Source organism: Cynocephalus volans, chromosome X (genome assembly GCF_027409185.1).
Source record: "Cynocephalus volans isolate mCynVol1 chromosome X, mCynVol1.pri, whole genome shotgun sequence".
Classification (NCBI taxonomy): Eukaryota; Metazoa; Chordata; class Mammalia; order Dermoptera; family Cynocephalidae; genus Cynocephalus; species Cynocephalus volans.
In genome coordinates this window covers 88,258,299-88,271,090 of record NC_084478.1, presented here as the reverse complement: position 1 = coordinate 88,271,090, position 12,792 = coordinate 88,258,299, and the positions used below count along the sequence as shown (strand labels likewise).

At 36.8% G+C, this 12,792-nt stretch overlaps 1 protein-coding gene across 1 annotated transcript in view; it reads right to left on the bottom strand.

The window, feature by feature from the left end:
* Positions 1-3,514: 3,514 nt before the first annotated feature.
* SH3BGRL (SH3 domain binding glutamate rich protein like) overlaps positions 3,515-12,792 on the bottom strand; it is a 79,616-nt gene continuing 70,338 nt past the window's right edge. Inside the window, exons 3-4 of the mRNA XM_063084378.1 lie at positions 11,391-11,471; positions 3,515-3,547 (exon numbers count right to left, since the gene is read on the bottom strand). Coding sequence (XP_062940448.1) covers positions 3,515-3,547; positions 11,391-11,471 — 114 coding nt within the window. The remainder of the gene's footprint in view (positions 3,548-11,390; positions 11,472-12,792) is intronic.

Here is a 12,792-nt window from a genome sequence, read left to right as displayed (position 1 = left end):
GAAATGCAAGGGATCTCAAAGAGCCAAAAAATATCTTGAAAAGGAAGAACAAAGTTGGAGGACTTATACTTTCCAATTTCAGAACATGCCACACAGCCACAGAAATCAAAATTGTGTGGTACTGGCATATGTACACATATAATACAGTATCATATTGATCACTAAAATAGAATTGAGTGTCTACAAATATATCCTTACATGAAGCATTATTTACAATCACCAAGTTATGTTATCAACCTAAGTGTCCGTCAATGGAAGAAGAAATAAAGAAAATGTGGTATGTATACACAATGGAATACTATTTAGCCTTTAAAAAGAAAATTCTGTCATTGCAACAACATGGATGAACCCGAAGGAAACTACACGAAGTGAAACAAGCCAGGCACGGAAAGACAAAATACTGCATGTTCTCATCAGTACATGCAGTATTTGGAATCTAAAACAATCAAACTTATAGAATCAGAGAGCAAATGGTGGATACCAGAGGCTGTGAGGTAGGGCTAATGGGGAGAAACATCTCAAAGCGTCAAAGGGTACAAAATTGCAATTAGTCAGGAGAAAATAGTAAGTATTTAATGTGACAGATATATTAATTAGCTTGATCCAATCATTCCACGGTTTATACATACATCGTAACATCACTTTGTACCCCATAATTTTATACAATTATAATTTGTCAAAAAATTTTAAAAAAAAGAAATATACCCTTTCATTTTGGTTATCTCATTATTCACAAAGGTGTCAAGAGCATTCATTCAATGCAGAACGAATAGTCTTTTCAGCAAATGGTGCTTGGATAACTAAATATCCACATGCAAAAGAATGAACTTGAATCCCCATCCCATATCATATACAAAAAATAACTCAAAATAGATCATAGACATAAGCAGATAAGGTGAAATTATAAAACTATTAGAGGAAAATATAGGAGTATATCTTTGTGACCTTGGATTAGGCAATGTTTTTGTAAGTATGAGAACAAAAGCAGAAGCAACAAAAGAAAAAACAGATAAACTGATTTGGTTAAAATTAAAAACTTTGTACTTCAACAGACACCCTCAAGAAAAACAAAAGACAACCCATGAAATGGGAGAACATATTTTCAAATCATATATATGATAACAGACTTTTAATCTAATGTGAATGTCTCCTAATCAGTTTTACTGGAACTCTTCAAAAGAAAATAAATATCTGTTTTACATAGAAAAAAATAAGATCAGTGTCAACCTTTCTACATTTTCAACATCTACAACCGGGTGATAAAGTCCATGTGAACTCTCCTTTTTCCCTTCACGGAATGAATGGAATATGTGCAATGAAACCTGACTTCACTAAAATTCTCTGTATTTGGACTTTCCTAAGCAAGTAATTAACAACCTGTTTCAAAATTATCTTTACCCCTACACTCAGATTCCCAAAGAAATGTTGACATTTAACAATACAATCAACAACCAATTTACACTGCTTGGGAAAATGGAAATCTTCTTGAAGGTAAAACATTCTTAAGAGCAAATCAGCTCTAAAACTAGAAATAAGAAATTAGCAGGTCTGATTTACAAACAGAAACATGCCAAATGGAATGTAACAAGTAGCAAGGATTATATTTTCCAAGCAAATATTGTGACAGTTCCTTATAAAATTCACCTTAGTATTCAGAATTTCACTTGTTTTTCTTGTATCTACCAGACGTGTATTTCTCAGTTGACAAAATGAAAGATTTTAATTTAGGAAGACTTAATCCATTCTTTTACTTTAAATATATGCATATGTATGTTCATTTGAAGGTATTGTCTAATAGATATGAACAACTCAAAAATGCATCTGTTTTTGAAGAATGCCTGTTTTTGACAGTGTTAACTTATTTGATATTAAAAGTCAAAATGTCCACATAGAATATTGCAAGTATCATCCATAGCATTTAATAAAGCTCAGGAGAAAATATTGGCTAAGATAATGTTTTAGCATTTTCCAGAATCTGTCACAAAGCACCCTGTTTACAGTTCTCTATAGCATATTTTTATAAACTGAACAGTGGAATAGTGCTTTTGATTCCAGTGTGTATTGCAAAATTCAGAGCCCTAAAAAGAAAACTTAGAAATTGCATTCAAATTGTTTTCCTTGTGTTATTTTCTCATCTCCTTCCCAACCCTCTAAAAAAACATATTAATCATCTAAAATTACTAGTATTATTTAGAAACTCCAGGAACACATAAATTATGTTTCTAAAAGTACTGAGTTTATTTTAAAGCATTGCATCAAGTTTGAATCACCATAAACAAACCCATGTCTTCATTATATGTTGATTTTGGCAAAGAGTACAGACTTGCATACAATGGATACGATAAAGTAGTTGAAAGTAAAAGGTATTTGCTTTTAGTAATAAAGTAGTATGGAACTAAAGTACAATATGTACATCTTCTGGGTAAGTGATTTATGCCATATTTTTTATCTTTTTAGAAGTCTTCAGAATTAATATTTTAAGTTTCCCTTTTCATCTGATACTTGTGCTTTTCACTGGAATAGAGGCATATAAAAGATTGATTAATGCATTCACACAATATATGCCTAAACTGAAACAAAAAGGTCAGATATTTGAGAGATAGTGGCATTTATGATCACAACTTGCTTTAAAGGGGGAAAACCACTAAGATTTCTTTTAGTGAAAACTCAAGGAAAAGCAACCTTGGGCAATGAATGGCAACCTATTTTAAAATATTTAATTAAAAGTCTGAGCTCTTTGCAGAGGATGCCATTTTAAACTTACTTGCCATTCCACTTCCATGACATACATATGCGCATTTCAATGAGTCAAGCAACTTAGAAACATGATGTCATCATAGCTATGTAGTTAAACAAGGAACTTGTCAAATGAATGCATCTATTGCTTTTTTTTGTGGAAAGTCATGTATTCTGTGTGCAATGATAGGCTACATTCAGAAGCCAGGATAACTTGTGGTTCAATACATAGAAGTTTCATCTACAAAAGACTGGGAATGTTATAATTATTGCAGGAAATTACAATGTTTAACATATCATAAACATTTCCTGCAAATACTTTTTAATCACAATAACATGACATCAAAAAGTTACTTATTCTTGTACAGTAAGTTAATGAGGCAATTTGGGAACAAGAGACAGATATTCTCTCTCTCTTTCTCTTTTTTAAAATTCCTCAACATTAAGCTGCAGATATACTTAAGCTGCAATAATAATACCAAAAAAGGCATAGGGTGCTTTCTTTGTAAAAATCACTGAAGTGCCTAAAAATGCCTTGGCAGATAACAATACTATTCTATGATATCTACTTAAAATTTTATTATCATCTCCCATTCTCCTCACCATAATGTTCACATTTAATTATGTATTCATTTTGATTGTTTGCATGTGAAAACACCAACTAATCTATTATTTCAACAATAAGCCTATTTCTTTTGAAGCCAAGATAATTTTGTTATTGTATAAAAGCAACGGAGACTTGTTTTTCAAGATGCTTAAAAGGCAGAATGCTGAAGTTTCATGCTTGCTGCTTTGCCTGGGCTTCTGCTTCCTGAAATGATAAACAAACAAAACAGATAAGTTTGAATATTGCAAAGAAGACATCCATGTGTATTTTGGTTAGACTGCATTAACTCAAATTACTAAGAATATTCAAAAGCAGAGTAATTGCCCCCAGAAAAGATTGCTCAAAAATTCCTAATAGAAAAATTATAAAGTAGAAACTGCTGTCTAGAAACAGATATAATAAAATACTGCCTAATCATTACTAATGGCTTGAAATAACTTAATAAAAGCAAGTGATTTACAGTCATAATTGAAATTTGATTTAAAAATAGCTGGTTTCCTTTTTATGCAATTTTTTATCAAAAATAGAGTGCTCAAAAACACTTCTTAAAAAAAGAAAAAAAACCACTATTCCTACAGTTTTCAGTTAGTTTAGAGTTTTGTTTAATTAAGGTTTAAATTGCTTAGAAAATATGCTACTCATTAAAATATTGTTGCTTTTATGTTTCATGACATTAGGCATGAACAGAGATCAGGCTGTCCCCCTTCTCCTCTGGACAGTGAGGACCTCCAGCACCGGAACTCTGACCTACATGTATGCTCTGGTGCTCAACATAGAATTTCATACAAAATAAACCTCAAATAAAAGTTTGCTGAGCTAAAGATGGGTGGCAAAAGTGACTCTGGAAAAAGAAACATCAGACTTAAGTTGTAAAAATCAAGTATGCTAGACAATATCACTCTAAACACCTGTCAAGAATTGAATGCTTCACAGTCTCAGGAGGAGCCAGGAGCAGCTGACTATTCCAAAATGAGTCTGTTACTAGGTCCAAAAGAAGGGGAAAAAGCAGAAAGAGATGCTAGAGTTTTACCACAGAAAAGACAAAAATGAAGGCAAGAAGAAAATGAGAAAGGACACCATAATTCATTTTTAATACATCCTTAACAAAACAGATAATATATACTATTGACTCACCTAAAATGCCTAGTGAAAAAAGAAAAAAGAAAAGAAAAAGTCCCTAAGCTCTTTTGAAGCTTCTAACATAGTGTTTAACTGTCAAAATGAATATATCTTATATCTTAGTCTCACATTATGAATTTTGTTCATTTTATAGAACAAGCTTTCAAGAATTTCCTCACACACCATGATAAATTTTCTACTAAGACAGCTTAAAAGCCTAGCATATATAGTTGGGGAAGCAGTTGCATAATAATGTGAATATGACCTAATGTGAAGTCCTTCTTCCTATAAGCACCTAACACCTCTGAGTAACTAGTATTTTGGAAGCAGCCTACTTTCCTAAAGCCACAGCATATCAATATTTGCTGTAATTTGTCATAAAATCTATAGCTGTGTTATCTTTTTTAATGGAAGAAATTTACTAGTACAGACATCCAAAACAAAAGGCAATTCAAAATTCTTTGTAATTTGGTATTAGACTACATCATATTAAAGTAAATTATTTACTTTTCTAATTATGTTTTATTCATGTAAATATGTAAAGTTCAGAATTATATATAACACTTTGATTCAATATATTAACACTTTGAAAGTCAGCCACACCCCCCCAACATCCACAATCAGCCCAGTGACGACCACTGAGCAGCTGCAGGAAGCACCCTATACTCCAGAGCTGAGGCAGTGGGGGCCTGACGGCCTCAGCCACTCCCCCGCAACATCTGCAACCAGCCTAGTGATGACCACTGAGCTGCCACAGGAAGTGTCACGGGCTTCCAAGCCAGGGCAGTGGGGGGCCGAGGGCTTCAGCCACACACCCCTGACATCTGCATCTAGCCCAGCAATGACTGAGCTAGAAGTCCCCTGGTCTCCCCTGCCAGAATGAGGAGGGTGCTATGGGCTTTGATAATGCTCCTCCTCCTTCCTCCTCTTCTCACCCAATTTCCCTAACCTTTTCCCTCTACCCCTCCCCCACAAGTGATCTGCAACAACATCTTAGAATGAGGCATGGAACCAAGGGAAGCCAAACCCAGCCACAATTAGGCAAGCTGCCACCACCACCCTGGGGCCCAGCCAGGGGCCTGAGGCATGAAGCCGGGGAAAGCCAAACCCAGCTGTAACTAGGCAAGCTGCTGCCAACATCCTGGGTCCCTGCTGTGGACCCGAGGCATGGATCCAGGGGAAGCTGAATCCAGCCACAAGTAGGCAAGCTGCTGTCACCACTCTGGGGACCTGCTGGGGTCCTGAGGCATGAAGCTGGGGGAAGCTGAACCCAGCTACAACTAGGCAAGCTGCTGCCACCAACCCAGGCCCCACCAGGGTCCTAAGGTATGGAGCTGGGGGAAACTGAAGCCAGTCACAACCAAGTAATGAGCACACCAGAAACACCATTTCCACGTGGGTTGCCCACCATAGCCACCGCGATTGCCACAGCTGCCGCAAAAGCAGCTAGTCTTTATAGCAGCAGCCACCGTGAAGATGGCATGCAAGACTCTCAACTGCACTGACACAAGGAGAGGCAGCAGCAGGGACCAAAAAAAAAAAAAAGAAAAAAAAAGTAGAGGTCCTCTCTCCCCACAAAGCACACTCCAGAGTAATAGAAAAAGCATCTTATTTAGGATAATAGCAGAGGACTTGATCACACCTCTCTCAGGACTGGACAGATCATCTGGGCAATAAACCAACAGAGGAACAGTTAATCTATCAGATGGAGAGAACAAATCTATGGTTATCAGAGTGGGGAAGAGGGAAGGGGAAGATAGGAAGGGGAGGGAAAGAAAGAGGGGAAGGGAGAGGGGAGATTGGATAAGGGGCATAAAGAATAAGTATGATTTGTGACAATGAATATGCTAATAAAAATAAATTTAAAAATAAGCTTTATTATTACCTAAAAAAGTCAATATTTATAGAATCATAAGTCATCTAATCAACCAGCAAGCTTTAGAAACAAGCATGTGAGGTGCTGCTCTCCCCTGCCTACTCCCAATGTAAATATCATTCCATAAATGCACTGGTTTTGCCTCAGGTAATCCTCGGTTCGAATTCCAGCTCTGCTACTCTATTATGTATCCTTGGACAAATTACTTAAATTACCTGAGTATCAGTTTCCCCCTCTGTAAAATGGCATGGAAGGCACTTAGCTCAGTGTTTCCTGCTTATCTCCCCTCCTCTTTTTTGCCTAGACCATAGCTCAGTATTATTTTAAAAATTTTTTTATTATTTATTATAAGCATATTCATTATTACAAATCGTGATTTTTCTTTATGCCCTTTACCCAACCTATCCCTCCCCAAACCTCCACTCTGCCTCCTCCCATCTCTAGTATCCTTAGGTTTGTTTGCTCCTTCTGAAAATTCAATGTATTGGTCCTTCCTTCCTTATTTTCTTCCTTCCTTGTCTTTCATTCTTTCTTTCTTTCCTTCTTTCTTAGCACCCAGTTATGAGTGCGAACGTGTGGTATTTCTCTTTCCTTGTCTGGCTTATTTCACTTAACATAATTTTCTCCCACAAAAAAAGAATGAAATTCTGCCATTTGCAGCAACATGGATGAGTCTAGCTAAGTATTATTAACATACAATCTCTCTTGGAGATGCAGTTAGAATAGGATGAATTCAGTGGAAATACTATTGTCTCAAATCTCACAGCAGTGGCAGTCTCCGTGGCCCCTCCTTAGAGCAGGGTGAGTCAACCAAAGCTAATGAGAACATTTCTCTAACCAGCACCCTCTATTCGTTCAACATGTTAATGAACAATGCCTTTTCCAGAGGGGTCATTTCCTCCCAGTGTGAACATCACTAGATTTTTATTTTAAAATAAAAATACCAGTTATTTTATTTTGTATCTCAAAACCATCACCTCCACTGCAAAGTAAGAAATGCCAGTGTTAGGAAATGCTCTTTTCTATTTATAAAACAGAGTAATAGTAACTATACTTTGCTTTAAGTGCATCAAATATATAAAAGACTATTAAAATTATTTGTCTTCCACAGAAAAATTCCTTGCTTTATATAAATACTTGCCACAGAACACTTTTAAATATCAAGCTCTCCAGTGCAATAGTTTTCAATAATTTTTAAATGTAAAAAGTATGCATGCTAATTATTTGGAAAATAAAGAATGGGAAAAAAATATGTGTATTAGTTATGGTTCCTGTCAGTCTCCTTTTTGCCCTATGCATAGATTTTAAATGTAATTAGAATGTTAACTATACTGTAAAAGCAATTATGTAGCTCATTTTAATATATCCTTTCACAAAATATCACTTTTTAATGACAGCACAAATTCATTCAGTGGACAAACTATTTTTGTTGACCCTGTTGTTGGACATTAAACTGGTTGTCAAAGTTTAGAATACACTTTTGTTCATATTTTAATCCATAAATTAAACTTAGTGGATGAATTAATTTGGTTCCTTCCTGTTAAACATTTAACTTGTTTTCAACATTATAAGATTATAAATAACATTTTGATTCATGATTTATCCATAAAGCTTTTTTCCATGTATAGCATTATTTCATTAGACTATAATGCCTAATGTGAAATTACTGGGTGAAGGAGTATAAACATTTTGGAGGTTCTTGTTGGGAAAATATAGGGAAATGGTCAGGGCCCCTCAGATGTTCAGAATCTTGCTGAGCATTTGCTGTGAATAGGTTGTGTGTATGTGGAGTTAGTGCACCTGCACGGCACCACCACCTTGGCTGGAGTTTACTGCCTTGGGCAGACGCCATTCTGTGCCGCCATGCTTTCCAACCTATGGCTTCCAAGGACCTGTTTGCCAATTACCTAGCTCATAGACCTGCATGTGAGGGGTCTAGGGACCCAGCCTGGCGTGTGAGGGGTCTGGTGACTCAGCCTGAAGTGTGAAGGGTTTGTGACCCAGTCTGGACAATGGGCTTGAGGGGTCTGTGAGCTCCACACCCAGACCTAGCCCTACAATTGGTGTAATTGGCAGGATTATGGGCAGGATAAGTAGCTTTACAACTGGCGTAATCAGCAGGATGCTGATATTAGCCGTAGTGCCACAATTGGCCCAGTTGGCAGGATTATGGGTAGATTAAGTAGCTTTACAAATACCTAATGTGAAATTACCGGGTGAAGGAGTATAAACATTTTGGAAGTTCTTGATACATATCTGCCATTCTGGTTTTTAAAATGGAGCACCAATTTGTACTACCTTCGGTAATATATTAAAGTGTCTGTTTTCATGCACTCTTCTCAGCCCTGCATATTATCATTTTATTTTTGCTTATTTCTCAGATGAAAATTGTATCTCATTTTATCATATTTCTTTTATTATCAGTGCATTTTTCCAATGTGGGTTAACTAGCTATATTTCTTATTTGGTGCACTTTCTGTTCAGCCAATTCTTTCTGGAAGGCTCACTGTCCTGCTAAAGAGGGGAAATTCTGAAAATTGAGCTAAAGGATAGAAAAATAATCATCTGATATCAAATTTATCACTTTTAGTCTTGGGGAAAAAAACCATTAAATACTAACACTCAAAATCTTCCTATCACCAATCCACCCTTCATGTCTATTGCCAATTCCAGACCTCTTATTAACCCAATCTGTCAATTCCCGCTTGTCCAATCCTTCACATCTGCTGTCCTTTTACTCTATTCCTGTTCCCAGGCTTAAACAATGATAGAAAAAACACTACAACCAAGCTGACCAGCTCCCCATATGGCTCATCAGTTCTAACGACAGCTGGGCCCTTGCTCATCTGTCCTTCCATTCATATTCGCCTACTCCTTGGACTACTAGCATTTTCAACAAGTGAATCCTTTCAATTCTCAAGGTTCTAATGTCCCAGATTTACCCTCACTCTGAGCGGATATCTTTTCTTCCTTCCTCACACTTGAAGGTAAGACACTTTCAATTGTGAATTTCCCTAACTTTCCCACACAATAAAATTTCTGTCTACTTTTATCCTTCTCTCCTCATTCCCCCCACTCACAGAAAAACATCATATGTCCTCTCCTTTCCAACACTAACTCCTTCCCTGGATCATTCACTTTTCTGTTTCTTCCATAACCTTTGCTTCATTTCCCAATCACCCAGGTTACAGGCCCCACAGAACTTTAATCCCTCCCAGTTCTTTACACGTACAAGCATCTCATTCATTGCTAAATCATATAATGCATGATTTTTTGGCCTCCTAAATCCGCTTTTCCCTTCCCAAGACTGGCATCCCACTTTAGGCCCTCTCTATCACTTTTCTGGACCCTTAAGGCATTCTCTAATGGGTCTGTCTATATCTAATATCTCATTTCTCCAATGTTTTACAATCTATACAGCTACCAAATGTATTTTCTCGTGACATAGATTAAATCACATCATTTCCTTTCATCATTCCCTATCATGGCTTTTAGATGCCTACAGGATAAAGCAGAAACTACCTAGCACATCAATCATAATCTCGTCCCAACCTACCTAGTCTATTTCACCTCCTAATTCAACCTCCTCTATTTAAAATACCTTATTCTGGAGCCATGCTCTGCTCCCTGAATATATCATCATGTACAGCTACACTCCGATGAAGTGGTTTCTGTTGCTGCCTCTGTGAAAGTTGCCTTACTGTCACTTCAAAATTTTGGGATCCCCAACAGCTCACATGCCACTCCCTCCATGAAACCATTTCCAGTCTCCTTAGTAGAAATTTATGACTATTGCCTCTGGACTTCCACAGCACTTTATTCACACCAATTCTATAGCATTTACCACAGTATGTCATGAATTATAATTATCTGCAGACATATTTATATAATTATTTGTAGACATGTCCCTCACTAGGTTACGAACAGTTTAAATGGAGAAACTGTGCTGTATTCTCTGTATTTGCCCAATGATTAATGTCAGGTCAGTGCTTGACAATAAATACTTATTGAATGATAAGTGAACCCTAATTTTAATTGAAGGGGAGGGAATCATCAGCCACAGAAAACATATCCTTTGTCATACTTCCTCTAATCTGCACTGAACTCCCTGACTTAACTTGGGTCTTACTAATGTATTTAAATAAAAGTGCTTTACCTAACTTTTATTATGACTCAAATTATATAAAGCCTAAAATATAGCATTTTATCCATGGGAAAAGAAAATTTGGCAAGGAAACAGGATTTCACAGTGATGCAAACACAATGCTAGTAAATTGTTTCTAGTGAAAAGGGCAATAACACAGATTCTCAAAATTAGAGATGGAGCTGGAGTTCGAAGAATCTGTTTAACATAAGATTACTTGCTACGAGCAAAACATAAAATGACAGAGCAGGAGACATACATTTTAATTAAGCCAGTGTATGTGGAGAAGACCTACTGCAAAAGGCAAAGGTATATTAAAATCCATAGCTTTGAGACATTTCATTAGATACGCAATTTCATTTGTGCTTCCTTTCTTTATTTGGTCTTCACTGGGAACGCTGCCTCTTAAAATATTAACTTGTGTTGGCAGGAAAAAAGCCCCAAATTTAGCCAGCAATTTAGTGACCAGTTTTGCAATGCAAATGATTATAGTTAACTTGAATGGATGACTTTATCATTTGCTCTCACACAAAGACAATTAACGTTGCCAAGGAGATTACCATGAACTAAGACGCTTGCTGTTGATGTAGATCCTTGCATGACAGCTGGAATAGTGGGGTCTTTAAAATTGCTAATCACTTATTTTTGAGTGGGTCAATGAGATATTTGTTGCCTTGGGCAGCTTGATGGGGGAAGTCACTCCACCTATATCATAAACACATTTATATGTATTTGATTATGCACATCTGTCTGCCCTAAAGATTAAGTGTATGTAGAGCAGGAACTTTTAGCTATGATGCCCTGCCTCTGATTTAATCTGAATACTTAAATAAAGGTGTAAATCTTACTGATTAAAAGCCCCAGCAGCAATAAAATGACCTATAAAGAAGGAAAAAAAAGAATCATACCTTTGAACCAGGTGGTGCTGTCAAGCCTAAAAAGGCATATACTGCATTATTTTCTCTGGCTTCAAAGAAGGCATCATAGTCCTTGGTGAAAGAAAGCAAGAAAAATTAGCAACATGCAACCAACGCAGGAAAGAAAAAAGGAAATTTATTCAGAATGACTTAACTGGTTACCAGGATAAGCTACCTCCTTGGGGGAAGAGAGGCTAACTAATTTCTATAATGCTAGAATTCTGGAAGGAGTAATAGAGGCAAGGCTTCTGGATCCCATTTAATGTGGGTTAGAAAGTATGCTGTTCTGTGAGGCAGAAACTTCAGAATGGTTAATACCATATTACATAGAATTGAAATATGCCTGCAGCTTCCTCCATTGCCCCAAACAGCCAACTATTCCCCAGTAAGAGAATGCTTATTTCTGGTAGAAAAGTGCTCTTCCAGTGCACCATATTTCTCTTCCATTATTCATTTAGGAAGAGATTTTCTCATAGCCTACAGTAGGCCACATATTAACTGGACATGTCCAAGGCCAGAAGAATAGTGAATCTGTGCTGTGCTTTGAGGAAGGGAATGAGATGTTCAAGAAATAGGACCAGAAAAGCGACCAAACCACTAAGAGGTTTGAACCTCGGGGTCCAACAAAAGCCTCACTCAGCTGAATTTGGTTGAGCTTTCTACTTAGTCATCCTCTAACCCACCAAGCATTCTGTAAAAGTAACACAGACTCGCCTAAATTTGACAATGACTTGTAATCAACAGCAAACATACTTAGAAACCATAGCCATTGTCTGCACTTGGTCTTAATTTGTTTGATTTTTGAACACAGAGATAAGCTTGACATTTTGGCTGATTTATTAGAACTGAAAAGCACTTGTGACTTGCTGACTTCTCCAGAGATTGCCTCACCGACAGATTACTGATTACAAGGTTTTTTTCTCAAGCACCTTTTCTTTTCCAGGCACTTGAAGGATTTGAAGATATAAAGTTTACAGCTTCCCAAAACATTGATGACCCTAAAAGTTTGCACCCCACCCCAAAAAACATCAGAATGGTAATTTTCTTCTTATTTGGACTTTCTTTTAACACAGTCAGAATTGTTTAGAGCCATTTGATCTCTCCCCAAGGATTGATTCAAGGCATCTTTTTGTGTACTGTAGATGTTGACAAAAGAATGAATCCTAAACAACAGGCATATATGTCCAGCCTCCTATCCTCTTTGAGTTCACTATTCAAAAGTGAAACTGACTCAATCCTGACACCAATTACAAACTAAGACACATGACTGCTAAGCTACTCAAAGCCATATATGTGTGTGTGTATCATATCTACACTCAGCCACTAGTTTAAAAGAATTCAGGAGTCATACAGAAGGTATTATTATCATCAAAGCAATAGAAACAACCCATGT